General features: G+C 62.4%; 3 protein-coding genes across 6 annotated transcripts; all 3 read left to right on the top strand.

The window, feature by feature from the left end:
- Positions 1-26: 26 nt before the first annotated feature.
- STARD3 (StAR related lipid transfer domain containing 3) lies at positions 27-21,250 on the top strand. 4 transcript variants are annotated; one of them, XM_076356939.1, is made up of 15 exons: positions 27-93; positions 6,294-6,573; positions 9,509-9,586; positions 9,878-9,955; positions 10,046-10,099; positions 10,202-10,319; positions 11,439-11,537; positions 12,309-12,361; positions 13,201-13,293; positions 14,755-14,817; positions 15,902-15,997; positions 16,567-16,646; positions 17,051-17,155; positions 18,492-18,585; positions 20,496-21,250. In XM_076356939.1, exons 2-15 carry the CDS (start codon positions 6,358-6,360, stop codon positions 20,598-20,600), a joined length of 1,332 nt encoding a protein of 443 aa, XP_076213054.1. In that variant the 5' UTR covers positions 27-93; positions 6,294-6,357; the 3' UTR covers positions 20,601-21,250. The 4 variants fall into 4 exon arrangements, with proteins under 4 accessions (XP_076213054.1, XP_076213055.1, XP_076213056.1 ...); XM_076356940.1 differs by lacking the exon at positions 27-93 and adding an exon at positions 3,284-3,462; XM_076356941.1 differs by lacking the exon at positions 27-93 and adding an exon at positions 4,228-4,334.
- Positions 21,251-22,643: 1,393 nt separating this feature from the next.
- On the top strand, positions 22,644-23,718 carry TCAP (titin-cap). The gene is made up of 2 exons (XM_076356949.1): positions 22,644-22,792; positions 23,463-23,718. Exons 1-2 carry the CDS (start codon positions 22,644-22,646, stop codon positions 23,716-23,718), a joined length of 405 nt encoding a protein of 134 aa, XP_076213064.1.
- Positions 23,719-25,263: 1,545 nt separating this feature from the next.
- PNMT (phenylethanolamine N-methyltransferase) lies at positions 25,264-27,075 on the top strand. The gene is given in 4 exon segments (XM_076356947.1): positions 25,264-25,417; positions 25,660-25,867; positions 26,618-26,960; positions 26,962-27,075. Coding segments are annotated over 4 exon segments (798 nt in total). The 3' UTR covers positions 27,055-27,075.
- Positions 27,076-27,230: the final 155 nt, after the last annotated feature.

Genomic DNA, 27,230 nt, shown 5'->3' with positions numbered 1-27,230 from the left:
GGGGTCAGAGGTAGCGGCGGCGCCGCGCGCGGGGCCGGAAGCGGCTCGCGCCGGGGTCTGCTTCCGGCGGGGACCGGCACCGGGCGGCGGCAGGTACCGCGGGCGGGCCCCGGGGGCGACCCGGCCCCGCTCCCCGGGAGGCCGGTTCCCGGCTGTGCGCCGGCGGTGGGCCCCGGCGGGGTGCGGGGCCCCGGAAGGGACAGGGCCGGCGGGGACTCGGGGCCGTCCCCGGGAGTGCGGCCGCAGGGGGGTGACTGTCTGTGGGGGGGCCTCCGGTTCAGTCCTGGGGGGGGGAGGCCCAGTTACCGGGTCCCCGGGGTTCAGTCCGGGAGGGGGAGGGCCCATTACCGGGTCCCCGGGGTTCAAGCCCTGGGGGGGGCCCGTTACCGGCTCCCCGGGGTTCAAGTCCTGGGGGAGGGCCCGTTACCGGGTCCCCGGGGTTCAGTCCGGAGGGGGGGTGTTACCGGCTCCCCGGGGTTCAAGCCCTGGGGGGTCCCGTTACCGGGTCCCCGGGGTTCAGTCCTGGGGGGAGGGCCCGTTACCGGGTCCCCGGGGTTCAAGCCCTGGGGGGGGCCCGTTACCGGGTCCCCGGGGTTCAGTCCTGGGGGAGGGGGGGCGTTACCGGCTCCCCGGGGTTCAAGTCCTGGGGGAGGGGGGGCGTTACCGGGTCCCCGGGGTTCAGTCCTGGGGGAGGGCCCGTTACCGGGTCCCTGGAGGCTTTGGGCCCGGGGAGCCCCGGGTGCCCCGCGGTGCGGGCTCCCCTGAGGGCACCTTCCCCAGGGAAGCCCGGGGCGGGAGGTGATCCCCGGCGGGCCCTCTTCCCCCGGTTCACCGGCGGGTCCGGGGCACCGGCTCTCCCCGGGAGCCCTTCGTGTGGCTGCGGCCTCGCTCCCGGCCCTGCCCGGCGCTGGGTCCCGGGGCCGGGGGCAGGAGCAGCGGCTGATCCCGGCCTCATCCTCCCGAAGCCGCCTCTGCGCTGACCCCCACGGACACCCCTGTGTTTAAAGCCGCTCCGTGCCCGGGCACCGGGGGGGTGGGGGGGTGAGCAGGAGCCTCCGGGGCCGCGGCGGCAGCTCTGCGCGGAGGATGAGCATCGGTTAGGAGCTCACGGCAGCGGAGATAACGGGCGGCTAAAAGCTTTGCCCCTGTCTCACCGCAGCGATAAAACCGCCCCTCTCCGGGCAGGGACCTCGGGGTGCTTTTACGAATGCGGGCGCAGGAAACCTTGCGGCCCCTCCGGGGAGGAGGACACCCCCCCCCCCCCCCCCCCCCGCCTGAGGATGGGACCACGGAGGGGCTGTCGGGGGGCGGAGGGGCTGTGGGGGGCCCGGCGCTGCTCTCCCCTCAGTCCCTTGGCAAACGCTGACCTGAACGGCTCCGTCCGGAATATCTTGCGGTGATCCCGGTGCTCGTAAAACCGTGTCGTCGGCATCCCCCGGGGGGGGGGGCGGCCAGGCTGCTCTGGTTTGGAGGTTCGTGCTAGCGGTTGGCCTGCGCCGTTATCACAGACCCATCCCCGCTGCTCGGGGTCTGGGGTCTCCGCCCGGCCCCCCCCCCCCCAGCCCTTCCCCACAAGGGACTGATCGCCCAGCACGCTGGAGCGCGGAGCTGAGGCGTGGGGACGGACGGACGATGCTCCGTGGAGGATGCCGGCGTGCGGCCGGCGCTGCCCTCCGCCGGCCCTTGGAGACCCTTCTCTCGCTGTGGTAAAGGCAGCGTGAAGCCTCTCTCCGCCCCACAGCCTGTCACGAAACCCGGCGGCGGCCGGGCGAGACATGGCAGGGGTTTCGGTCACCGCACAAGGATGCCAGACGCTGCCGCGGGGTCCCGCAGCGGCTCCCGGGGAGGGGGGGGGGGGGCTGGAGCCCTCCCGAATGTTCAAGCAGGCCGTGCCTCTCGCTGCCTTCTCGAGCCGGGGGTGTCTGGCACCCGCCGTGGGCCCCCCCGGGGGGGGGCAGGAGAGGGGCTGGGCCCCAAGTCTCAGCTGGTGCCAACTGGGGGCTTCAGGCGGCCACGTTGCTCTCGAAGCGTTCTGGAAATCGGTGTGATGGTGCGAAGCGCTGGCGAGGAGGATGGGGGGGGGGGCTGCGCCTCCACGTTGGGTGTTGGGGGGGGGGCAGCTTGGGGGGAGGCAGCACCCGGCCTGGCTGCGCGGCGCTGCGTGGAGCCATGGGCCAGCCGCGGGGACGCCTTTGCCCGCGGGGAGAGGCAGGACCTGACCCCGGGGCTGGCTCAGCCCTCGGTGGGCAAGCGGCTCAACTCAACCGACGCGCAGGGCCGGGGGGGAAATGCGGGGACGCTGCGGGGTTTCGCAGCGCTTCCAGAGGTGGTCGCAGGCCGTTCCCCCCGTCGCGTCACGCGGGAGCAAGAGAGCGGCTCGGAGAAGCGACGGCTGAACACCGCCTGCTCCCCGGGACGCGGCGAGCGCGCGGCTGAGCCGCTCCCGCCCTCGGCACACCGGGCGCCCAGGGGCTGCCACGCCAGGAGCCCGCTTCCTCCGGCTCCCCAGGGCACGGCTCGCAGGTGGAGGGACCGGGGCAAAGGGATTGCAAGTGAAAACGGCCGGTGGCCGGGGCCGGGCCGCCGTGCTGGCTCCGGGGAAATGCGCTGTTCACGCAGCCCTCTTGAGTTTCCCCGTTTCTGCCTGCGGTGCCGGGGAGGGGACGGGCTCCCCGGGGGTCTCTGCGCCCGCACCTTGTGCACGCTCGGACGCCGAACTCAGGCAGCGGCGGCTCCCGGCCTTTTGAACAAGTGGCTGTTCACGGACGGACCGAAGGCGCGGTCCCGATCCCCCCCTCGTCGCTCTGCTTTACCACGGCCATTGCCTGTCAGCCCCCCTCCTCTATTTGCTGTCACTCCTGCCACCAGCGCTGCCGGGAGCCAGCACATAACGTGCCTGGCAGGGTGACCTTTCTGAGCGTAGATGCGGGCTCGGATTAGCCCCGGAAGGTGCTTTAGGGAAAGCTCCAAATCGGTGCGGGGACAGCTCGCTGCGGAGCTCCGCGCCGGGCCCTTGCTGCGGGATCACGGCAGCATCTGGGGGTGCTTGAAAACCAAACAGCCTTAGCCCCCATGGGGTCCCGGCCGCCAACGTGATGGGGCCTGTCCAGTGGTTTGCTGAAGAAGTTGGATCACTTCATGGGTTTTTTTGGAGTGAGGTTTAGTGCCTAATTTACTTTAATATTGACCTTATTGCTTTAAAGGCATTTCTCCCTGCTAGGAAACTCGGACACGTGTTTGCGTCTGGTAAAACACGCGCGGTTGGTGTCTCTAAAAGGCCCCGTCCCTCTCGTTCTCCAGGCGTTTTGTCTCCTGGTGCAGCGAAAGCTGTAACTCTCAGAAGAGGTGACATGAGAATTAGCTGTTGAAGTCGTCATGTGAGCTGAGAAGACACATTAATAGGAAGTCGGGGGCGCAGGAGGAAAGGAGAAGCAATGTCACAAGATGGAAAGGCTTCTTACTGTAAGACATGTCATTAACATGCAAACGTGTGCTAATGAGAAGCTTGTGATTTGAATCTAAAAGCCGAGAGTGGAAGGGGGTGTCGCTGGGGAGGGGGTGACACTGGAGCTTGGCAGGGGCTGCTCTGGCCTTTCCCAGGGACGGGACGTGCCTCGGCACAGGTCCTGGGTCCATTTTTGGTGCCCGGCGTCCCGTCGGCGCTGGGCTGGGCTGGGCTGCCGGCGTTTTGCCGCGTGGCCCTCTGCGGCAGCGCTTGCTGGGTATCGGTGCTTGGCGTTGTCTCAGGACTTCACCGGCTGCCTCTCCTCCGCGTTTGCTTCCCGCTGGGATTCGCGGGCTCGCTGCCGACGGTGGCATCGCCTCTCGTCCCTGCAGCCCCTCTCGCCTCCCGCTTCATCCTCAAAACAGGAGGTCTCACCAGCAAAAAGAAACCGAATCTTTCCCCTGAGTCTCGAGAGCCCCTTTTTTTTTAACCAGAAAAGCCCTGAGGGGTCCCCGCTGCGGGTGCCCCTTCGGACGGTGTTACTGTCACCCGGGGAGTCCCTGCGGCCAGCGTGTGCCACTCACGCTTCCCCGGCCTGTCGTGTCGGCTGTCGGAGCTGCGCCGCTCGAGAGCCCCCGAAAGCGGCTCGCGGCTCGGCAGCCGGTGCGGCGCAGGCTGCGGAGGATGTCTGAATGCATAATACAACACCGGGGCGGTCAATAATTTATCTGTCACCCAGAAAAAGGCACATTTAAACACGCTCGGATCCAGCCCCTGCTCTTTCTGCTCTGAGCTTTCTCCTGCCTGAGGGAGCAGTCCCAGTCGGGGGGCCTCATCTGGGCTTAAAATATTTCTGCAAAACCCTGCTCTGTCCCACGGTGCTCTGAAGGTAAAGCCCTTGTCGTCGGTTCTTCCCCAGAAGTCGGTTATTGCTGGTTGGTTTGGGATGGGCATGCTTCCGAAGCAGTGTTAAACCTCACCGGGAAGGCTGGGTTTTAACGACGGGTGAGTTTAGGCTGGCTGAGCTGCACGAGGGCTCGCACCGGCTGCCCCGCTCCCGTGCTCTGCCGTCTCCCCGGCACCGCAGAGCGGCCCCAGCGCTGCCTCGGCGCTGGGGGAGCGGGGCCGGCGAGTCTCGCAGGGTGATTTTAAAGCGCTGTGAAAGTTGCAGGGGGCTGCCTAAGTGCAAAGTGGTGTTTGAGGGAAGGAGGCAGTGACACCCTGCCGTAGAGGAGGAGGCAGCCCGTGCATGAGGTGATGTATTATTTAGCGCTCACAGATGTCTTTAACTTTTCTCAGTTTGAGATGGGCCCCTCGCTCGGAGCAGCGAAGGGCCGTGGTCGTTGCGGCTGATCCAAAGTGACAAGTCTTCCAGCTCCTTCCCAAGTGCCTCCGAGAGAGACTAATGGGGACTTGACAGGAGTCCAGCTTTGTTCCCTTTCCAGCCCCGGCGCTCCCCGGGGGCTGGGACGCAGAAGCCGCTGGTGCAGGGACCCCAAATTGCCCCAAATCAGGCTGTGCTCAGCTCTTGGAGTTGCTCCAGCGTCCGGTGGGGCTCAGCAGCACCCCTGGCTTCACCCGCCCTGTGGATTGCCCCTTCCTACAGGTCTGGGCACAGTCTCGGGGCTTTTTTCCTCGGACGTTGCGTGGCTGCAGCCTCCTGGTTTTTGCAAGTGGGACCTGCTGTAGACAAACGAACCTCACTCGGATCCCGGAGGATGCAGAACTGCTGGGGCAGTGGCTGAGGCAGCAAAGAATCTGGTTTTTTGGAGGCAAAATGTCCTTGAGCAGGAGTATTTTGCAGAGAAGGAGTTCATAGCCGTGCCTTTGCCGTGGGTGACTCGGAGGTGGCAGAGCCGGGGACTGACAGATCCCTGGCCTGACCTGTTTTGGCATCCTCTTTCCTTGTTTGTCTCCAGCGTGTGCTTAGTTGCACGGCCCATTAACATAGTGGCCTCCTTGTGCGGTGCTGACGGAGAGGAAAAATTTTAATACAATGGTTGGCACGGGCTGCGTGAAAACAGCCTTCAGACCTCAACACCTCGCTCCCGCCGGGGTTGCGTGCCCGGCACTGCCAGCCGCCGCGGCCAGGACAGAGAGCAGCGCTTTTCCCTGCTGCCTTCCTGCTGCTCTGCTTGGCCGGAGTCAGGCGTGAAACCCAGTGTCCTGCTCCTGAAGTGAGCAGGCTCCTCTCTCGGCCGTGCGGGGTGGGATCCGACAGGATGACCGGCTCCCAAAGCTTTGCGGTTTGCCTCGCGCAAAATGTCGAGCCCCTGGGAGCTTTGCCTCCGTCCCTGCAGAGGAGGCTGCTGTAGCTCGGGGTGGCTTCGGGATCCCGGGGGCTGCTCCCTTTCGGATCACGGGCCTCTGCGGAAACACCCTGAGGCCCCTTTTCCTGCTGCCGCGGCATCTCCGCGGGGTTTGCCATCTGCTGCTCTGGCTGCTGGCTGTAGCCGTCAGCTTGGCTCGCTGTGCTGCGAGCGTGTTCTGGGTGGCTGCCTCTGGGTCCCAGTGACACTTGCTGGTGGCTCCGCGGACCCTCTGAGCCTTCCGCAGCCAATTCCTCCTTCCCTGCAGTGAGCCAGAGGGAAGGAGGGTCCCTGCCTGTGCTGGTGGGGACAGGGGGTGCCAGGGTGAGATGGGGCAGGAGGGTGAGCCCTGGATGTCTTTGCTTCAGAGAGGGAGGCTCTTTGGCAGCCCAAAAGCCAGTATTAGCCTTTTCCCTCGGGAATTGTGTGAAACAGACAGGATCTGATTTGGTAATAGGAATATTTGCCTTCGGAGGGGGAGAGGAGAAGGGGTATCCGGAGACCTGAGGCCTGAGGGTCCCCTTCGCGTCTCCCCACAGGTGATGCACTGACTTGGCAGATGTTGCCCCGATTGACGTAGGACCCAAGTGGCTTGGGCCAAGGATGAGCAAGCCGACAGACCTGCAGCACGACCTGGAACGAAGCCTCCCAGCCATAGCGTCCATCAGCACCTCGTTCTCCCAGAGCCAGGGCTTCTCCCCGTATTGCTACTTCTCTCCGGAGAAGAGGAAAGCCATCTCGGACGTGAGGAGGACCTTCTGCCTCTTCGTCACCTTCGACCTGCTCTTCATCTCCTTGTTGTGGATAATCGAATTGAACGTAAGTTGGGGGAAGCAAATCCGTGGAGCCTTTACCCTTTGAAGTTGTGCTTTTTCAATTCGGTTCCCTCTGCATTAATTGCTCTGTTTCAGAAGTCTTGGGCCAAGTCTTTGTTTGTTCTTCCCAGCGCTCTGCTGATTGGCGCTGGCTGAGAAACCACCGTGCAGTTAGTGTAAACTAAAGTCCAGCTCATTTCCTGCAACTGGGCTCTGTTGTGGCTGTCCAGGGTCGTTAACGCCGTCGCGTGTAGCGCTCTGTGTTGTAGTGTAACAAGATCTGGGGCCCGTGGAATCGCCAGGTTGAGCAGTTGGCCAAATTTCTCTCCTGCTCCCCTTGCCTTAAGTGAAGCTGCTCGCTCTGTTTGCCAAGCAGCTGCCAGCTTTGCTGCAGCGTCTTGTTCTCAGAGCGTCGGAGGAGCGAGGTAGGATGTGCAGACCCTCCTCTCACCCACCCAGCTGTTGGGCAGAGACAAAAAGGGCTTTGAGCTCTGGTCCCAACATACGGCTACTGATCTCAGCTTCTGAAAGCCGGAGGTGCTGCTCCACTGCACAGGGGACGGGCCAAGGGGACTGTGAGGGTGCCGGTCCTCTCCGCAGCGCTGTCACGCCTGTGCAGGCTGCTGCGTTTGCTCAGCGTGTCAACTGTTGCAATGACCAGGGAAATCCAGTTTATTTACCTCAGTCCCGTCAGGTCGGAGTTACTCCCTGGGCTGTATTTCATTTTATTTTTCCTGAACTGGTCCCGACTGGTTTCAGCCGTGCTGGCGGCGGGTTTCAGGTACTACATGTCCTCCCATGGAACAACCTGAGCAGAGAGGCAAGATGAATAGATAGACCCCAGCGCTTCTGCGTGCAGCCCTGCCGGTTGTCTGGCCTTTGTTTATCAGCACTGGATCCTGCGCTCACTTAGCGGCTCTTATCTCTGCCCTGTTTATCTCCTGTGGTGTCTGCACTTAACAGATTGTCTCGGCCAGCAGCTCCCTCGCCCTGCCCACGCGGTGTCGAGAGCCTGAAGAGACCCCTGTCCCCCCGCCCCGACTAGGAAAAAGCATCTCTCGGCCAGCATTCCAGCGATGCCGATGGTGCCCTGCACGCCCGGCTTGGACCCCGGCCTCCTGCTCTTGTCCCTGTTCTCTGGACTCTCTGGAGAGGTGCTGTCCGCAAATCAAAATATCCAGCCCCGGGGAGATAATCTGCCAGCGCGGTCACCAGGGTGATTCTGAGCGTAGGTCTTGCAGGTAGCCATTAATGAGTGACTAACTGCTGATATTTGGGCCCTGAGCCGAGATGCTGCATATTTAAAGCTATTAGGACAGCTTATTTGCCTAGTTATGAAGAGCAACGATTTTCTATCATGACTAATGCTTTTTTTATCAAACGGTTTCCTTCGCTGCAAGATAAGCTGAGCAAATTGGCCCTCGTTAAATGTCTGTTGCCTGCAAACTGTAATCCTGCGAGCTTGCTGCTCTCGGAGACGGAGAGATGCCTCAGACGGTTCTTCTTCCTTGTTCATTGCAGTGGCCTGTACTTGAACTGAAAACGCCTCCCAGAAATCATAATCCAAAGCCTTCCCTGTGTCTCGTTCCTCCTGCAGCATCTCATAGCGGAGTCACGGTGTGGGGAAGAGGCTTTCAGCAGCAGCTCAGCAAAGCTGGCTGGCGTCAGTCCTGTAGCCGCAGATCAGATAAAGCAATAGTGCGGAACGGCTTTGCCCCCCTCTCCCTGAATATTAAGCACCAGCCCTGACCTAGAGGGACCGCTTCCCGATGGCTGCCTCTTCTGTCCTTGGACTGTCTGACAAGAGGGTGCCAGGACACCAGGCTGCCAAGAACTGGCCTGAGATCCACCAACTTGTTTCTCACAGATCATCAAACAGCTGTCAGCCTATACCAGCTTCCAGGCCAGCTGGGCTGTGTTCAAACCAATAGCCTAAAGGTGAAGCATTTGTTCCAGTTACCTGAGCCATCCACTTCCTCATAAACAGCGATTCCAGGCTCCCGAGAACAGGATTTATGGTGTCAAAAGTACCAGGGCTGTCGGGCTCCAGATTGTCTCAGGGTGAGGCAAGGGAGCTCTTCTGTGAGCTTTTTCCACGCTCCCGTACGATATCCCAGAACGTGGTTTTGCCTCTTTCAGATTTCCTTGCAGTCTGCCTGTGTCTGTGCATGTCCCTCGTCCTCCTCTCCTCCCTCTTCCCCTTTGCCAGTACATTTGAACCTGCCGGTCGGCTTCCTCCGTCAGATTTCCTGGAGGGCAGCTCAGCACTGCTGTGAGCCGTGGGAAGCCAGCTGGCCTGGAAGAAAGGAGAGGGGACCCCTCGGTGCTTTGCATAACGAGGACGATCGCAGCTTAAATTCCACCAGGTTGCTGAGTGACCCCTGAGAGCCCTCGCCGGGGAGATGTTTTGATTGCCCAGCTGTGGGAGACGCTTTGTTCAGCGCGTTACTGAAGGCGCTAGAGAAGCGGTTTTCTGTGATTTTTCATTTTTTCCGCGTCTCCTCCCGTACAGCTGAAGTCTGTCACCTGAAGCCACGCGTGGAAGCGGTGGGCACGAGTGGGAGGTGTTGTCCGACCAAGGGCTTTAGGCTGTGAGAGTTGTGATCTGGTGGTGCTGGACGTGCTGAGCCAAAGGAGCGGCTTTTTGGTGTTAGAAAGCCCCCGCGTAGAAGTGTTTAACGTACCCGTGTGCTGCTTCCAGCTCTGGCTACCCGACTTGCGCTCCTCGGTGTGAAACCGAGGGTGAAATGAGCTGTTGTATCCTCCCGTGGTCCTGCGTTGGCAGATGAGCCCGCGTCGTGCGTGCGGCAGGCATTTGTATGCCTGATGCATAACCTGACCTGGCGGTAACCTCTGGTCACCGCTTGGCCGGGTTCTTTCTCCCATTAGTTTCTTATCAGTGCACTCAATAGCTTTCTGGTTTCCTGTCTCCCCTTCAGACCAAGGATGGCATTCAGAAGAACTTGGAGAATGAAATCATCAAGTACAATTTTAAGACCTCTTTCTTTGATATATTTGTGAGTATCCCAGGCTGCTGCAGGTGAGGAAACAGCTTTGGAGCTAGGGGTGACGTGGCCGAAGGCTGGGCAGGGAGGGTCTGCGTGCCGGGTGGCTGGGGTCTCCCCGCAGCCTCGCCCCTCGCCTGGCTCAGTGAAACCGGGCAGGTCGCAGCCCATCCTGTTGCAGCCTTGACCCCCATCTGTCGAAGGTGGCGAGGTCCTCGGGAGCTGGCCCATGCCTGTGTCCTCCCAGCACCTGGCAGAGGGACATGGGCAGCGACTAGTGTTGATGGCTCTTTGTTTTTACAGGTCTTGGCTTTCTTTCGTTTTTTTGTGTTGCTGCTGGCCTATGCAATCGTAAAGCTGCGCCACTGGTGGGTCATAGCGGTAAGAAGGCAATTTTTGCTTTCCTGCTTTTAGTTTTCTCTCTCCGCCTGGAGTTTGCAGGGATCTGAGATACGTAAATTTATTTTTCAGGTCACTACGTTGGTATCCAGTGCCTTCCTGATTGTGAAGGTCATCCTCTCCGAGGTTGGTTTCTTCGGGCTCACAGGGGATTGCTTTGTGATTACCTGATGCTGCTGTTTTCCCGTTTGTGTAAACTCCCTGCGGTTTCTGCTTTTTTCCACTCAGCTTCTGACCAAAGGGGCTTTTGGCTATTTGCTTCCTATCGTCTCGTTTGTCATTGCTTGGCTAGAGACTTGGTTCCTGGATTTTAAAGTCCTAACTCAGGAAGCAGAAGAGGAACGATGTAAGTATTTTGCTCCTCTCTGGTAGGAGTTGGCAGATGAGACTACCAGGCCTGGGGTTTCTGCTGCTTTGGCAGCACCTTGACAGATATGACATTTATGGAGAAGTGATCTCCAGGCTGGCTGTGACGGTAAGTGCCTGACTCAATTCTGTTATGGTATATAAGTCCCTTCAGGGGAAGAAAATACCAGATTATAAAAAGCATCTTTTAATTGAGTGGAGAAAAACGTGCCAAATTCCCCAATGTCTGGATCCTGAAGCCAGACGTGTTGGAAACAGAGCTCACCTCCGCGTCGGAGAAAATGTTTTGAAACAGTGGGACAAATGCCAGGCGGACTGTTGGACTCCCCGTCTCTGGATATCTGTCTTTGGATCTGGGCTGGAGACCTTTCAGAGAGGATTGCTTCAGTTACAGACAGGTTGCAGGGGCGCGGCGTGAGTTATGGTGTGTGAAATTTTACAGCCTCTGGTCGCTGAGGTCAGACTAAACGGAGATCGAGTCTGACCTAATGCTTTACAAATTACCCTGCGGTGCCGGGCACCTGTAACTTCCAGGGGCCCTTCTAGGGAGTGGGTGCTCAGCCTGGACTGGCACGGCTGCCCATTCCTAAAGCAGCAAAAGGGGTTCGTCGCTCTCCCAGGCTTAATTGATGAGAGAGGACTGGGAAACGGCACGTAAACGAGGGAGCGTTTGTCAAGCGGGGCTCGATCAGAAATGCAGTGACTGACTGGAAAACACCAGAGGATGTTTGGGTCTTGCAAGGAGGCTTTAAGATGAAAAATGATCAAGTGTTTAATGCCTCTATTGGATTAGGCTCAGGTTCCAAATTGCTTCCAGGGGAAGCTCTTATTTAATTAGATGCTTAATCGCCTTTGGATTTGACAGGCAAAAGAGCCCATTGATCTCCATGCAGATAAAATGTCTCAAACAAAAGATGAGGCAATAGGAGCTGAAAAGCTTGTGGGCTGGCTGGTGTCAGTGCGAAAAGACCAGCTGTGTCTGGAAGAAAGTGGCTGGGAGGGTGGTTGAGTAGGGGTGGATGTGGTGGGGGCCCCCGGACCCCTTTGCCGTTGAAGTGTTGGACGCCGCGTGTGTAAAACCTCGTGCTTTGGTTCGCAGGGTACCTGGCAGCCCAGGCTGTAGCCTCTCGCAGCCCCCTGCTCTACCCCAGAGCCCTTTCCGAGGGGCAGTTCTACTCCCCACCAGAGTCCTTCGCAGGTAAGACGTGCTCTCCTCCCCTTCTGCCGTCACCTCGCCGGCAGCCGGGCCGTCTCGTTTCCCGAGCTTGTTCCCCTCACGGCACTCATCCTGGGTCTCCTCACCTCCATAATTGCCTCCCCCCCGAGCTCTGTCTCGTTATCCCGGCCCTTGGCAGTGGCGGGTGGCAAGGCTTCCAAGAAGTGACACTGCAAAACGGGCTCCCCGTTCCTCGCGCTGCGCCTGTGCCTGGGCAGGGGAGGCACGGCCATGCTGTCTCTGTGCCATCTGCGGAGCAGAGTCGGGCTCAGCCCCACACGCCTGGCTTCAGCTCTCTGAGAAACTGGAGCCTTTTGTGGTCTTGGGATTAAATGCTTTTAGCTGTGGCTAAAGTACTTGAAAAATCCTGCCCTCGGGATGAGGGCACGGGGGCGAGTTGCCACAAGCAGTTGAGGATAAGAGCTGGCAGCATGCCGCTGCCCTGTGACACCGCCTCGTGCCGGCTCCGGAGACCTCCCCTGCTCGGGAGCGAGGAGACGTCAGCCGGAGCAGTTGTCTCGGTGTAGCTGACGCTTGGTTCGTGCTCAGCCTTCCGGAGAGCAGAGCACCGCCTGCCAGCCGGCTGCGGAGCGGAGGCGTTTGAGGAGGCAGGGCCTGGGCTGCGTCGGGGTCGTTCCCACTGACGGCCCTTCCCGTCGGACAGGGCGCAGGGATCGGATGCTGTCTGTCCAAGGGAGATCGTACAAGTGGGGTCTTCATCAACTGTGTGTTAATTGTGTACTTCCCCCCTAGGGTCGGACGAGTCGGACGAGGAAGGCGCAGGGAGGAATGCGTTGACAGCTCAGGTAAACAGAGGCAGCGTAGCCTGAGGCCGGCTATCCCTGCCCGTCGGCTTCAGGCTGATCCAGGGCGGTGGGAGTCTCTGACAATCCTGCGGCCCCATCAGGGTGCTGTATCTGCAGAGCACCCAGAGGCTGCTGTCCCTCATTTCGCAGCCTTCTGTTCTGGGGACATTTGGCTGAGGAGCTCTGCCTGCCCCTCTGCGCCAGGCTGTTCCCCGTGTGCCCCGGGACCGGTGGCATCGTGGCCGCCGCAGGAGGGGGTCCTCTGGGTAACACCCGACATTAACCCCCTTCCCCGGGGCCGCGCGCTCTTCCCTGCAGCATCCCGCAGGGATGCGATTCTGGCTCTGCCTCCTGTCTGTCCCCCTCTCCCCTCTTCCGTCCCTGGTTAGGCGGTCACATACCGAGAAGGGCATCGCCTCAGCCATCCCCGCTGAACCGTGCCTCACGGGGCGGTCCTTCGCCTCCCCGAAGCCTGGCTGGGCACAGGCTGCTTTGTGCTCTTTTCCAAGTGGTTCTGCTGCCGCTCAGCCCCAGTTCTGGCACCTCCGCAGGAGGAAGCTCTGTGCATCTCATAGCCCTTTGCCTGCTGGAAACCCTTACGTTAAGGTGGGAGGCTCACTGGTAGACGCAGCTGGTGTGTGGATACAAGCCAGGGCGGGGAGCGTGACTTTGAGCTCCAAAACGAGGCCTCTGTGACCCAAATTAAGAGATTTCTGTGGTGTGGTGATGGGAGATATCCCCTTTCCCTCTGCCAGCCCCGGGAGGGGGGTCGCAAGCCTTGCACGCCCACTTCAGGCTTTCTGCAAACCCGGCTAATGAAATGCTCCCTTCTCTCCTAGGAGAAAGAGTACGTCCGACAAGGCAAAGAAGCAATGGAGGTTGTGGACCAAATCCTCGCCCAGGAGGAGAACTGGAAGTTCGAGAAAAACAATGCAAGTGTCCCCCCGCCCCACCTGCCGGGCAGCGCTGCCGGCAGAAAGCACGGATGGCTTAGCAAAAACGGGAGGACAAATGAGGCTTTTGAAACCTCCTCGCGACATGGAAAATTAACAAGCGTTACAATTACCTGATTGAATTAGGAATCTATTCCAGTTCAGTTAAATGTAAAATCCCCTCTTATTTAATTAGACGTTTAATTGCCTTCCTGTTTGACAGGAGAGAGCCCATCACTCCTCCCTCTAGATGGCAGGCAGGCAGGGGCGGACAGCTCACCTTTGGTAGGCGTTGGGATGCGGAGCCGTGGCTGCCGGCATGGGGAGGAGTGGAGACGTGCCGGCCCTGCGGCGGTGCTGGAGGGTCCCGTTGCTGCAGCTTCTGCCCTTGCTCCGCAGCAAGGTGCCTTTGAGCACCCTGGAGAGACTGAGCCAAGCTGGGGTCTGGCCCTTCTGGCCAGCTTTGGCCCACATGGGAGCAGGAGGGCGTGGGGCACAGACTGCTCCTCCCACCCCCAAAGCTGTTTGTGTCCCCCCCTTCCCCAGGACAGGGACCTTGTGGGTGCTGGAGTGTAAGTCGGGGATGTGTCTCTGCCTTACGTCTTTCCACTGTGGCTTTGCCAAAGGGGTCTTGCAAGTCGCGCCTCTTGCTTCGGGCAGCACGGAGGCGCACGAAGCAAAGCGGGCCCTGCCCTGCCTCTTTCCTCACCGCGCCGGTTCGTTCCCTGAACTACAGCAGAGTTTTCTGGGGTACCTAGAGCTCCTTTCTCTCTGCAAAGGGTGGAGAGAAAGGGGCAGCATCTCTGCCCCCTAAAACCAACCTTGCTTTCTGCTTGTGGGCTCGCAACATGATTGGGGTGAGAGTCCTGCAAACTGCAGTCTCATCTGGTGTTTAAAATTCCCCTGTCAAGTGATCCATTGTCTGATGCCAAACTAGCTGGGCAGATTGTTTTCTTTATCCAAAGGGGGATGGATTTAAATAGACTAATCAGAGTTTAACACAGGGCTAATGATGAAAGGTTATCATCTGTCCATCCCTAACCCCTCCAGGGAGTCTCTTCTCAGATGTAGGTAACAACAGCAGTGTTGGCAAACTAACCCCTTTCCCTTACCCCGGTGTTGGTAGCTTGCTACAAAGAGAATTTGACCTTGACGTGGAGTTTGCAGGCTGGCATAGGGCGGATTCTTTTTCTGTCTCATCACTGGATATTCTGCCGCTCTGGATATTGTTTTGTTTATGGAAATTTGTGCACGTGCATCTGAAATGCGCTCGGTGCAGTTCCCGTGCTGGGGTCGCTGCCTGGTGTGGGGGGACGGGGGACAGCTGAGGGCTGGAGAGGGTCCTTCAGAACGACACGCGGGGCGGGACGGCTCCTGCAGCCGCAGCGTTTGCAGACTTTACCCCAGATAGAAGCAATTTATTTTGCTAACATAAATGTAACTTTCTTATTTCTTGCACAGGACTTTGGTGACGTTGTTTACACTTTTGAAATACCTTTCCATGGCAAGACCTTTATTTTAAAGGTAAGAACCTTCCTGGATCACTTCCTTAGTCTGTGAGGTATGAGCGAAGAGCGACTGCTCTGCTCAGAGCCGCGGCTCAGCTTTCACGCTCTCTCCTGGCCCTGGCAGGACAGGTCAGGCTGCAAAGCGCACTCTCTTTGCTTGAGGCAGGTGAACTGCACTGCGCGCTCTAGGGAATCTCTCCAGGAAAGCCCCTTGGCTGGCAGACAAACTCCCCAGCAAATATGCTGGGCCCCAGTCTCTGCTGGTAGAAGCGGGAGCAGGTGACTGCAAGACTTGCTTCCAACCCCAGCATCTAGGACTAATCTGACCAAGGAGGCTAATTGCAACTAATTGCCAGCAAGACCAGGGCTGAGCGTGCGTCTGCTGCTGCCTGGCATTGAGAAGAGCTGCTCGGAAGTGCCTTGCTCTGTGCCCTCTCGCTGGAGTGGCTTGGCTGTAAACCACGCTTTAATGAAGCATTGGTGCTGCGGTGGCTTTTCTTTGTTCCAGTGCATATGTTGCCTTGCTGGCAGGAGCTGCCAATGGAGCAGCTCTGCATTCGCGAGAAAAAGCTGGATGGTCCCACTTTACTGCATTAACCATTTGCCTCCAAAGATCCCCTGTCCCACGGGGACGTGGAGAAATTAATGTCGTCTGTGCTGGAGCTCAGAATAGCTTTTCGGCAACTTCCCGAAGCAATTGCGCACGCAGCAGAGCCGCTGATAAAGCGGGGTGAGGGTGGGAGAGGAGCCAGCCTAAGTCAGCCTCAAGGTCCCTCCGTCTCGCTGTGTTACGGACTGACAGACACTTGCCCTCTCTTACACCAGCACGGACCTCGGCAGGCAGCAGTTCCGCGACTGCTGAAACCTGAGGTCTGGTCTGTCCTCTCTGACTCCACGTGTGCCCTCCAGGCCCCTGGGAACGGGAGCACTGTGGCAGAGGGGTGACAGCCTTGGCTTTGCGTGCGCTTGAGCCGGGCCAGCCTCGCCGCTGCCCTCCTGCATTATCCCAGTTGTTCTTTGCGATCCGCCCTGCGTTCCTTAAAAATAATCTTAGCAAAGCAGAGCCGGGGACTGGCTAACTGCTCTGGCTCTGTCCTCAGGCTTTCCTGCAGTGCTCTGCTGAAACAGTTTACCAGGAGGTTATTCTCCAGCCTGAGAAGATGATCCTGTGGAACAGAACAGTGGCAGCTTGCCAGGTGAGCGTGCCGGACAAAGATGGCTTAATCACAGGAGCTCCTTGGAGCGGAGAGTTGGAGCTTCCCAGTCCAACACCGGCTGTCGGCGGTGCCCAGGCCCTGCTGGAGCTTAGCTGGATCCGAGTCACTGAGGCGTTAAATCTCTGCCGCTCATCCGTACGATCCGAATGCTCTGCGGTAGCCAGCTGCATGCGTGTGCCTATCCAAAAGCCCATGAGGTGGGCAGGGAGATGGGCCAGCGGCTGAGCCAAGCCTGCTTTTGCTTGGTGTAGGGTTTGGGCGTTTTGCGCCGTTGGTGTGGCAGGGATCCGGAGGCAACGCCTGTGCCGCCCCAGAAAGGCAGAGGGACCAGTCCCAGGGCAGGAGACAAACCCGTGCACGTGCTGCCAAAGAGTTCATCCCCCTCAGCCTCAGATCAGCTGCTAAAGACACTCCGGTTGCTTTGAATCCTGCTGCTGTTTTAGGGGAGGGTCCGTCTCGCCCAGCTGTTGGCTTGTGCAGACCTGCAGGCACAGTCTGAGGAAATCTCTCTTCTTTTGTTTTGTTTTGGTGGTTTTTTTCCCCCCCAGATCTTGCAGCGGGTTGAAGACAACACGATCGTCTCATACGACGTGGCAGCTGGGGCCGCAGGCGGTGTCATTTCCCCAAGGTCAGTTTATTCCACTGTCTGTTTTGTACTGAGCCCCTAAACACCCTCCTAAAATACGGAGAGGGGCATCCGACTGTAGTGAGAGCGCTCTGCCCCAGCTCTGCCGCTCCTCGCTGGCTGGGAGCTCCCAGTGTCAACGAGGCAGGGCTGGCTGGCTGTGCGGGTAACGCTCCCAAAGGCAAGGAGCCCCTGAATTCTCCTCCAGACATTTCTGGCAGGAGTCTCGGAGCTCAAAATCTGCCTCCGTCAGTCAGTCGGTCTCCCTGATAACAGTGCTGCGCTGTGCTTTGTCCGTATGTTGACATACCTCTGCCACAGCCTTTCCCAGCAGCCCGGAGAGCGGGATCTGCCCCTTCAAAGTCCCATGCACGTTTTAAAGCAGTCGGGGCCCTTTCTTTGCTTAGGGATTTCGTGAACGTGCGCCGGATCGAGAGAAGAAGAGACAGGTACATTTCCTCAGGGATGTCGACCACGCACAGCCTGAAGCCTCCGCTCTCCAAGTATGTCAGGTAAGAGGCAGGTTCTATTTTTTTTAGCTGGTATCTGACACACACACTTTGCTTAAGCTTAGGGCAAAGAGCCACTTAAATGAAAACCCTGCTGCCTTTCTGGCAGCGTTTGCAGGAAGCTAATCTATTTGTGGAACTAAACCTTGCTTCCCTTGTTCTTCTTCCTTTGTTAAAGAAACTCTCCGTGCTGTTCGGTGTTGCTCGGGCGTTTCCCAGCTCTCTGCTCAGGGGAGTGGAGGTGCCAACCGGTAACAGCACAAACCCCAACCCGGTCCGCATCCTGTTTATGTAACTTAATTCCCAAACAGGGCCAGCTGCCATTTCTGAGGGGCAGTAAACAGCTGACTGTGGCTCGCTTTGAGCCTCTCGGATGCCTTTTGCTTCTCCTAAGCCAGCCACTTACCGACTTTAAAGGCTACGGACATCGAGAGACGGTCCCGTGGCTGAAACAAGCTGCGTCAGGATGGACTGGCTCCCAAAGTGTCGGCAGGTCTCTGGCCTCTCCCCCTTCCGAAGGGACAGCTTCGCCCGGCTGGTGATGGATCTCGGCGGGGCTAGTCTCATCAAACAAGGACTCCTTGTTAACTGTCTGCTCCGGTGCCTGGGGCCCAGCTGTGCCACTTCGCGCACTGACTTTGTTTTTCCTAATAATCTGGTTAAAGTAATTGACATTTTAACTCGGAGCCATTATAGCTGCCTCAGTCTATTTAAGAGCTGGGGACTTCAGGGCCTAGAAAAATCTTTTTACAAATGTATACAGCAAAAATAGTGTGTTCCTGAACAGGGAAGGGAAATCTGTGTTTGGGCTGTGTGTGTGAGCACAGCTCTTGTCTCTGAGATGGATCAGATGGTGCGAGGAAGGATCTGGGGGCTGTAGTGACAAGGCTCCCCGCGCCGAGCCTGTCCTGACTGCGCAGGGTTTCCCTGGCTTCTCGGCTTTCCTGAGACCTCTTGTTTGCACCCATTTCCACAGGGTTGCGCCTTGGAAAGCTCCCCGCGGTGAAGAGCTGGTGTCGGCTGGGCTGGCACGGTCCGGAGGCAGAGCCTGCTTCTCAGCCCACAGCCCTGCGGCAGCCCTGGCACCGCCGCTGCCAAGGCACCTGTGGGAAACCTGCCTTGCCGTGCTTGCTCGTGTGCCTGCAGCCAAAGCAGATACCTTCCCGGGCACTCTGCGCATCTGCTCTTACCCCGCTGGGCTCCAGTCCTCGCTGCCAGGCGGAGGGGGTGGCTGCTGTCGCAGGAGCTAGCGCAGGATCGGTGCGGTGCGCCCCGGAGCGTTAGAGAACGGCTTTTCAGCCGGCCCCGGCTCTGACTCTGTGCTCTTGGTTCCCCGCAGGGGTGAGAACGGGCCTGGAGGATTCATTGTACTGAAATGTCCCAGCAACCCCAGGGTCTGCACGTTCATCTGGATTCTCAACACGGACCTGAAGGTAAAGCCAGTTCTTTGCTGATGCGCGAGCGCTGCGGCCGTATCCCGTCCCCAGCAGAGCTCACCAGCAGGCTCCGACACCCCCTGCGTAGCGCAGGCTGCGTGCTGAGGACCTGCTCTGTGCTCCCAGCGGCTGCAGTCCTGCTGGCCGCTTCTGAAAGCGGCTCAATATCAAAGGCTGCCCTAAAGGGACTCGAGTTTTTCAGGGGGAGGTTAAAAGCTACCTGAAAATCACCCTCTTTCCCCCTGAAGTTGCCCCAGTGTGGGCTGGGGAAGCTCTTCCGTACCTGGCAGAGATCTTGCTTAGGGCTTTCGCATCTGTGTGCAGGACGCGGGGGGAGAGGAGATTTTTACCCTCTTTGGGGACCGAAAATAGTTGGGCATGTGAAGTGTTGTCTGGCTGCTTGCTGCTCCCAGGAACCCGCTGAAGGGGTGATACGCTCGCCCCTGCGTGCCCTGCTCCCAGACACCCTGGTACAAACACGGCCACCCCTGGAGCGCGTGGGGCTGTGTCCGCACCCGGGGAACGGCGCTTTGGCCGTATGAGATGACCCAGATCTGGAGCTGTTTGCGGAGCTGCGTGTCGAGTCCTTTGCTGGTGGCCCAGACAAAAGGCAGCGCACGAAGAGAGCCGGGGTCGGGCGGATGGGGGGAGCGGAGCTGGCCCGTTTTCTGCCTCCGCTGAAGGTTGACGTGGTAACGGCGCTGCAGCAGCGAGCACAAAGGCTCCATTCATCAGCGCTCTGCTGCAAAGCTGTGCGGCCCCCTCTCCTCCCACGTCCCTCCCTCCCCACAAAGTAGATCAGCTCCTGCCTGCCTTGTGAGTCGCTTTGGAAAGGATTTGCAGAAGCGCTTGCCTGGGCAGGGAAAGCAGGGGCAGAGCAGAGCGCGGCCTCGTGCCCCTTGGCGCTGGAGATGCGTTTTCTTCCGCGGATCTGGCTCCGATGCCTCTTCCGCCCCTCCGTAACGCGTGGGTTTGGAGGGATAACGAACCCACTTGGTTGTGCAAGATGGGGCTCAGAAAGGAAAGACGTTCCTTGTGCTTCCCGGGACGGAGAGCGCTCGCCCACTGCCTGCCTCTGCTGCTGGAAGAAATGCCGTAGCGGCCGAGCTATTAATAACCCGCCTGTCAACTGCTTCCACCATCTTCCTTGAAGGGCTCTGCTGGTGCCCAGACCCCTCTTCTGTGCTGCCTTGCTATTTCCTTTGGCCCTGAAGGAGTATTTATAGCACATGGCTCATCCCTTCCTGCGACGAAGGGTGAGGATTACACACGTGTGTGCGTGTGTATTTGTGTCCGTGACGGAGCTTCGCCCCGGAGCTCGTTACAGGGAGGCGTCTGAAATGGCCCCTGGACCAACAGTCTCGCAATCTCCTGCCCCCGTGTCGCAGAGAAAACCTGCTCCAGGGAAAACTCTCTGCCTCCTGCCCTGCTGAAACACCCTAATCCAAGGGGCTGGGGGCGGGGGTGTCCTCCTGTGCCTACCTGACCCCCCAGGATAGTTGGCCGGCCATCCCCGCCTGCACTTGGGACCCCTTCTCTGCCCCGGGACCCTGCGCAAGCCCCCGGCGCTGCTCCCAGCCCTGCCTCAGCTCCCTTCCCCCGCAGAGGCAAGGATTTTATTTTTTTTTTTTAATTTTTTTTTTTAATGCATCTCACATAATAGAGCACGGGCCGAGGCGGTTGGGGTTGAGTCGTGCAGGGCTTTTTAGAGAAATCAAAACGCGTTTCAATTCCTCCCCCGGAGCAAGCTCCTTGAAAGCGGCAGCTCCCCGCTGCGGTGCTTGTGCATCCCTCAGCCCGGGCCGACGCCGCCGGGTCGGGACGGGGGCCAGCCCCGAGCCCCCAGCCCAGCGATGCCTCCGTGCTGCCCTGACTCATGGCTCCCTGTGTTTCTGCTTTCCCCGCAGGGTCGCCTGCCCCGTTACCTGATCCACCAGAGCCTGGCTGCCACCATGTTCGAGTTCGCCTTCCACCTCCGCCAGCGGGTCAGCGAGCTTTCCGGCAAGCCGTGAGCAGCGGGGACCTGCCCTCGCCGGACATTCCTCTGCCCTCTCTCCTCTGCGGCCAGGGGACAGCCGGGAGAGGACCCCGCGGCCCCCAGGGCCTCGCCGCGACCCCCCAGGAGAGGATGCCCCGTACTAACAGCGCTGAGATGAGGCCGGAGGGTGCTCAGCTCCTTCTCCCACCACGGTTCCCCCTAACCGGGGCCCTGAAACCACTGACTGTTGCGTGCCAAACCCCTGCCCTGCCCTCCTCTGGGTCTGACTTACCCCTGCCCCTCACCCGGGGGTTGGGGGCTCATCCGTGACCCCCAGACTCCTGTACTTGTGCCCCAGTTTGAGGAGAAAGAGGGGCCAGAGGAGAAGACCCCCGTGAGGGTGAGGACACAGGTCCGTCCCCTCTCGCTGTCTGTCCAGATGAAGCCTCCGCACACGGGGGCAAAGGGGCAGCTCGGGCCCGGCTCACGGCCGTCGTCCCAGGGGCTGTACCCCTCACCCGGCTCCCTGCAGGAGGGGAGGGGGGGTCCGTGCAGCTCCGGGGGCTGTTCCCTGGTGCTTCGGGCTGCCCAGGCCTCCCCTCGGGGCTTGGCTGAGCTCGTCCTCCCCCTGCTGCCTGCGGCTCCCGGCGGAGGCAGCCCACGATTTGCCTTAAGCAGAGACTTTTATCCTTTTTGGGGGGGTGGGTGTTGGGGGGGGGGTGGGATGCGGGGGCGACTGCAGCTTCTTTCTACCTGTGAGCGCCGGTGCCGTGTGCTGCGCTATAAACGGAAACAGCGCGAAGCCGCCCGCACCCGGGGGCAGACGCCGGCAGCGCTGTAGGGATGGGGGAGCACCCACGCCGGCCCCCCCCCCCTCCCCCCCCCGGGGCTCTCTGCCCCCCACCCCCGTCCTGGGGCTCTGTCCCCCTGTGCCCGCGAGGGGTGACGCCTCTGGCCGGCACCTGTCAGAATAAAAAGCCTTGCACTGTTTGCAGCCCCTTGCCTTCCGCGTGCCCTTTGTAACTCGGGAGAATAAAAGCGAGGAGCAGCATCGGCCCGTCCGGGACGTGAGTGGCCGCGGGGCTGGGGCCAGCCCAAAGCCCCCCCAGGCTCAAAGGACGGGTTCTCCAGGCTCCTTCAGCCACCGGCCGTGGCTGTCGCTGTCCCCCATCCCGTGGCGGCACCGGCAGCTCCTGGCCGTCGGCGTGGAGCATCTGCACCGGTCACCCCGGGCAAAGGTTCCCCAAACGTCCCCCGGTTGTTTCCCCTGGAGCGGGACCACCGCGGCTGCGGGGCGACAGCCCGGGGGGCTGGAAGGGGCCGGAGACCCGCGTCCGCCCGGGCAGCAGCCGCAGCCACGTGAGCCCTGGCCGCTGGCACCCAGCGAGCGCCCGTCTGTTCACAGCCCCCATCTGTTGGCCCTACAAATAGCCCGGCCGGGGCGGGGGGGGCCCGGCCCCGTGGCCAGCACCCCCCTGCCTGCTCGCCCGGCACAGCCTGTCCCTGCGTACCTGGGGGGACAGGGCTGGGGTGGGACCCCAATGGCCCTTCGAGGGCGGCGGCGGGGCCGCCTCTGCCGCGGGCTGGGTGGCAGAGGGGTGGCACGGGGTAGCGCGGCCACCGCGTTGGCAGTGGGCGCCCGCAAAGCCATTAACACCTCGGGGGGGGGGGTCGGGGGGGGTCCATCGTGTTTGCTGGTCCCCGGGGACCGGTGCCAGCGCAGCAGCGGGCAGGGAAAGGCCAGATGGGGCTGGGGCTCGGGGGGGGGGTCCCGCCTGCGCCGCCACGTTGCCCCGTACCCCCACAGGGTGACACAGCCCGGGGCGGGGGGCTGCCACCACGGGGTGACGAGTCACCGGTGGGCACACGGGGCTGAGCATGGCCGGACGCACACGGGGTGACACACGTGTCCCCAGTGCCACCACACACACACACACACACACACGCACTCCCCCCCGGCTTGCCCCGTGGGGGCCCTTGGCACCCTCCCACCCCCGCGGTGCCAGCAACACGTCCCAAAATAGCCCCGGCGGGGCCATATAAGCGGGGCGGGCGGGCAGGGGGGGGCAGCGGCAGCATGCTGGGGCCCAGCGCGGTGGTGCGCAGCGGGGGGCTGCTCACGGGCGCCCATCTGGGCTGCCGCGTGCGGGAGGAGGACGTTGGGCGTCGCGAGACCTTCAGCGCCGAGTGGCTGGACCTGGAGCTCAGCACCCGGCCCGAGGAGGGGTGAGGGGCACCGCTGCCGCCGGGGAAGGGGGGGGGACGGGGGGGGGCGAAGTGTCCTTGGGGTGCTGGGGCCATAGCGGGGCACTGGGTGCTCGAGGGTCCCCAAGGGCTGTGGGTTTTCCATAGGGTCTTGGGGCTACGGGGGGCTCCAAGGGTCCCGATGGGGCCATGGGGGATGTGGGGGGGCTGCAGGGGTCTCTGGGGTCCCCCAGGGGGCGTGGGGGGCCCCAAGGGTCCCTGTGGGGTCATGGGAGCTCCAGGGAGGTGGGGGGTGTCCAAGGGGGACTGGGAGGGTCTCGGGGGGTTCCTGTGGGGAGATGGGGGGGGTCTTCATGGGGCTGGGGGAGGCTGGGCATCCACATAGGGCCATGAGGGATGTGGGGGTCTCCAGGGGTCCCCATGGGGTGGGACGGTCCCCGTGGGGCTGTGCAGGTCCTGGAGGGTCTCCAAGGGTCTCCATGGGGCTGGTGAGGCCGTGGGGGTTTCCAGAGTGCCAGTGGGGACATGGGGACCTCCGAGGGGTGGGTGGTCCCCAAGGGGTGGTGTGGGACATGGAGGTCTCCAGGGGTCCCTGTGAGGTGGGGTGGCCCCAGCGGGGCAGAGCAGGACGCAGGGGTCCCCGTGGGGGGCTGGGGCCCCGATCCCGCCCCCACGAGTGCCCCGTGCCCAGGTGGTGCCGGCGGGAGGTGGACGAGCAGCACCGGGAGACGCTGGAGCATCGCGGGGAGATGCGGGTGCTGGAGCAGCGCTCGCCCTGGGGGCTGCTGCGGGTCGGGTGCCTGGGGCAGCCCCTGGCCCAGCACCTCCTGCCCTACGCCCGCACCCTGCCTCTGCCCCTCTTCGCTCCCCCGGACCTCCGCGGTGCCAAGGCGGGGGTCCCCCGCACCCTCTCCCGCTCCCTCTCCCACGAGGCCCAGCGGGGCTGAGGATGGCAGCGGGGCTGGGGGGGGTGGGTGGGGGTGGGGGGTTGGGGGGTCGGGGGGGGCAGGAGGCTGATGCTGTGGGCCGGCGGGGGGGCCCGGACACCTGCATCCGCTCGACCATCCCAAAGAGGCAGCGCAGGAGGGTGGGGGCAGGTGGGGGTGGGCTTCCGCATGCCTGGGACCCCACCCCGCAGCGGGTGTCGAGGAGGCTGGCGGGGACGGGGCGCCCGCGGTTCGGGGGGCTCCCGGCAGCACCGGGCGCGGGCGCGACTCGGTTTCCCTGGCAAAGAAAAGGGGGTGCGAGGATGGGGAGTGCTGAAACCCCCCTGGGGCCAAACGGGGCCCTGGGGGGGGCTGCGGCGGGTCGCTCTGCGAGGTTGTGCAAACAATGGTCTTTGTACGGAAATAAAAAGCCCAGCCTGGCCTGGCGGCATCATTTTGGGGGGGGGGGCGGGGGGGGGGAAGGGGTGTACGAGGCCTCCCATGAAACAGTGTGGGGAGGGGGCAAGATTTAGGGGGAGAGGGGCCCTGTTGGGGAATGGGGGGGAAACTGAGGCACAGCGTCTTGCCAGCAGCTGGAGGGACCCAGGCGTCCTGCAGGTTCTCGGGTTTGGGGGGGGGGGGGGGGGCGGCTTGGGGGAGGGGGTAACCTTTTGCTTATATAACTGCCCCCCCCCCCCCGCCAGCCCAGCTGATGCCAGGGTCCAGAACGGACCCAGCGCCAGCGCCCAGATTAGCTGTTCCTGCCCGGCCAGATCCTGCTGGCCCTGGGCCACCGCCAGTCGCTGTCCCCTCCCTGTGCCGGTCCCGGCCCCGTTCCCTGCCCCATCCCGGCCCCTTCTCCCCAGTCCCCTTCTCCCCACGAGCCGCCTGCCTCTGGCACCTTTGTCCTCCTACAGCTCCAGCACGGGCGGGATTCGGGATCTTTAACCCCGTCCCTCTCCCCAGCCCCATAAGGGGTCCCATCCTGCCCCTTATCTCAGGGTGCTGGGAGCACTGGGAGCTGGCAGGGTTGGTGGCGCCGGCTCCTGCCAGGGGCTGGGCTGAGGTCCAGCACGCTCAGCTCACTGGTGATCTGGGAGAGCCCCATCCCCATCCCATCCTCTCCCCATCCCAATCCCTTCCCACCTCCAGCCCCGTCCTGTGGGACATTCCCGTGGGACACTCATGGGCAGACCCGGTGCTGGGGCAGCACATTGGGGGGGGGAGTCACAGCAGGGACACCCACATCGGGGGGGGTGGGGGTGGGGGGCCAAAAGCTTCAGGACTCAGGGACTGGAGCCAGGACTCCCCAGCTCGGGGAGGGCAGAGGAGCATTACTGCTCAGCGCAGGGCCGGATCCGGCAGCGCCGGCGCCCAGCCACGTCCCCCGGCCCTGGGGCGCTGGCGCTAACCTGGTTATCCACGATGGATGGGCCGCCATCACCTCCGCGCTGGGTAGGGCCATCGCTCACCGCGGCCCCCCCTCCCCCCCCCCCCCCGCCCCCAGCCCGGCTGGGGATATAAAGCGGGTTTGGGGGTGGACGGGCACCGCCGCAGCCCCTCGCCATGAGCAGCCTGGCCGCCCTCCGGGAGGGCTACAAGGGCTTCGACCCCCGCGCCTACCTGCAGAACAACTACCTGCCCCCCCGGGCCGACTTCTCCTCCGAGGAGTTCGTGGTGCCCTGGAAGCTGCGATGCCTGGCCGAGACCTTCGCCAGCGGTGAGAAGTGCCGGAGAAGCCCCCCGCCCCGCCTCGCAGCAGGGTGGGGAAACTGAGGCACGGGGTGGGAGAGCACCTCGACACCCACCCTACCTGCTCCCCACCCATCTCCCTGCTCCCCAGCCCCCTCCCAGGGTGGGACACCCCCCCCCCCCCCCCCCTCGGTTGCCCCCGTTCCCCCCCCCTGCCGGTGCCCAGCTTGGTGTGGGACCCTCTCCTGTCCTGCCCCCCCCCCCCCCCAGGTGAGATCCGCGGGCACACGCTGATCGACGTGGGCTCGGGCCCCACCATCTACCAGCTGCTGAGCGCCTGCGACCACTTCGAGGAGATCGTGGCCACCGACTACCTGGCGGTGAACCGGGAGGAGCTGGGGCGCTGGGCGCGGGGGGAGCCCGGCACCTTCGACTGGAGCCCCTTCATCCGGCACGTCTGCAAGATCGAGGGACGCGGGTAGGGCTGCGGGGGGGGGACGTGGGGGGGGGGGGGAACGGGACACACGGACGACCCTGGGCAGCGGGTGACCCGGTGCCGGCGGGATCCTTGCGGAATCACGGCTGCATGGCCCATAGGATCACAGCCTCGCCTCCCTGGGGACGCTGGGCTGATCCCTGCAAGATCATGTCCCAGATCCCCATGGGATCACAGCCCCACATCCCCGTGGATGCTGGGCTGATCCCTGCGAGATTGTGTCCCCACACCCTCATAGCCACCGGGCTAATCCCGGCAGGATCTCAGACCCTCGGCCCCGTGGGTTGCAAGCAGATCCCCACAGGGATCTTGTCCCCAGAGCATGATGGGCTGATCCCTGCGGGCCGTGGCCCCACTCCCCTGCAGACGACAGGCTGATCCCGGGGATGAGAAGCCCACAGCCCTGGGGGACCCTGGCCGCGCGCCCCTGCAGATGCTGGGTGGATCCCCGCAGGATCCCAGCCCCATGGGTGTCAGGATGATCCTGCAGGATCCCAGCCCTGCGTCCCCGCAGATGCTCGGCTGATCCCTGCAGGATCGTGTCCCCACATCCCTGCGAGTGCTGGGTTGATCCCTGTGGGGTCCTCTCCCCGTGTCCCTGCAGATGCTGGGTTGCTCCCTGCAGGATCCCGACCCCCCACATCCGTGCGGGTGCCGGGCTGATCCCCAGGGGATCCCCCCCCCCCCGCCCCCCCCTGCCCCATCCCCAGGGGATCCATCCCGTCCCCGCAGGGAGCCCTGGCAGGAGAAGGAGCGCCGGCTGCGGGACCGGCTGCGGCGCATCCTGCCCATCGACGTCCACCAGCCGGACCCGCTGGGCGCCCCGCTGCGCCCGCCGGCCGACGCCCTGCTCTCCGCCTTCTGCCTGGAGGCCGTCAGCCCCGACCGCGCCGCCTTCGCCCGGGCGCTGGCGCACGTGGGCTCGCTGCTGCGCCCGGGGGGCCACGCGCTGCTGCTGGGGGCCCTGGGGGAGTCCTTCTACTTGGCGGGGGCCGCCCGCCTGCCCGTGGTGCCGCTGGCGGAGGACGACGTCCGCGCGGCGCTGGCCGGCGCCGGCTTCGCCCTCCGCGACTTCCCGCTCCTACGCCATGCCGCCCGCCCTCCGCACCGACGTGGACGACGTCGACGGCGTCTTCTTCGCCCACGCGCAGAAGCCGCTGGAGGCCTGAGGGACCCCCCGCCCAGCCCCGGGGGGGCGAACCTGCCCCCGTCACCCCAAAAGCCAGATTTTGTGCCCCCACCACCACCGCTGCTCCAGCCCCGGTGCTCCCCACGCTGTCCCCAATAAAGCCCGAGCTGCACGGCACGGCCTGGCATTGCCTCGGGGCTGCGGGAAGAGGGGGTG

Source organism: Aptenodytes patagonicus, chromosome 20, assembly GCF_965638725.1.
Source record: "Aptenodytes patagonicus chromosome 20, bAptPat1.pri.cur, whole genome shotgun sequence".
NCBI classification, from domain to species: Eukaryota; Metazoa; Chordata; class Aves; order Sphenisciformes; family Spheniscidae; genus Aptenodytes; species Aptenodytes patagonicus.
The sequence above is the reverse complement of the archived record's forward strand: the minus strand, read 5'-3'. Positions and strand labels throughout refer to the sequence as shown.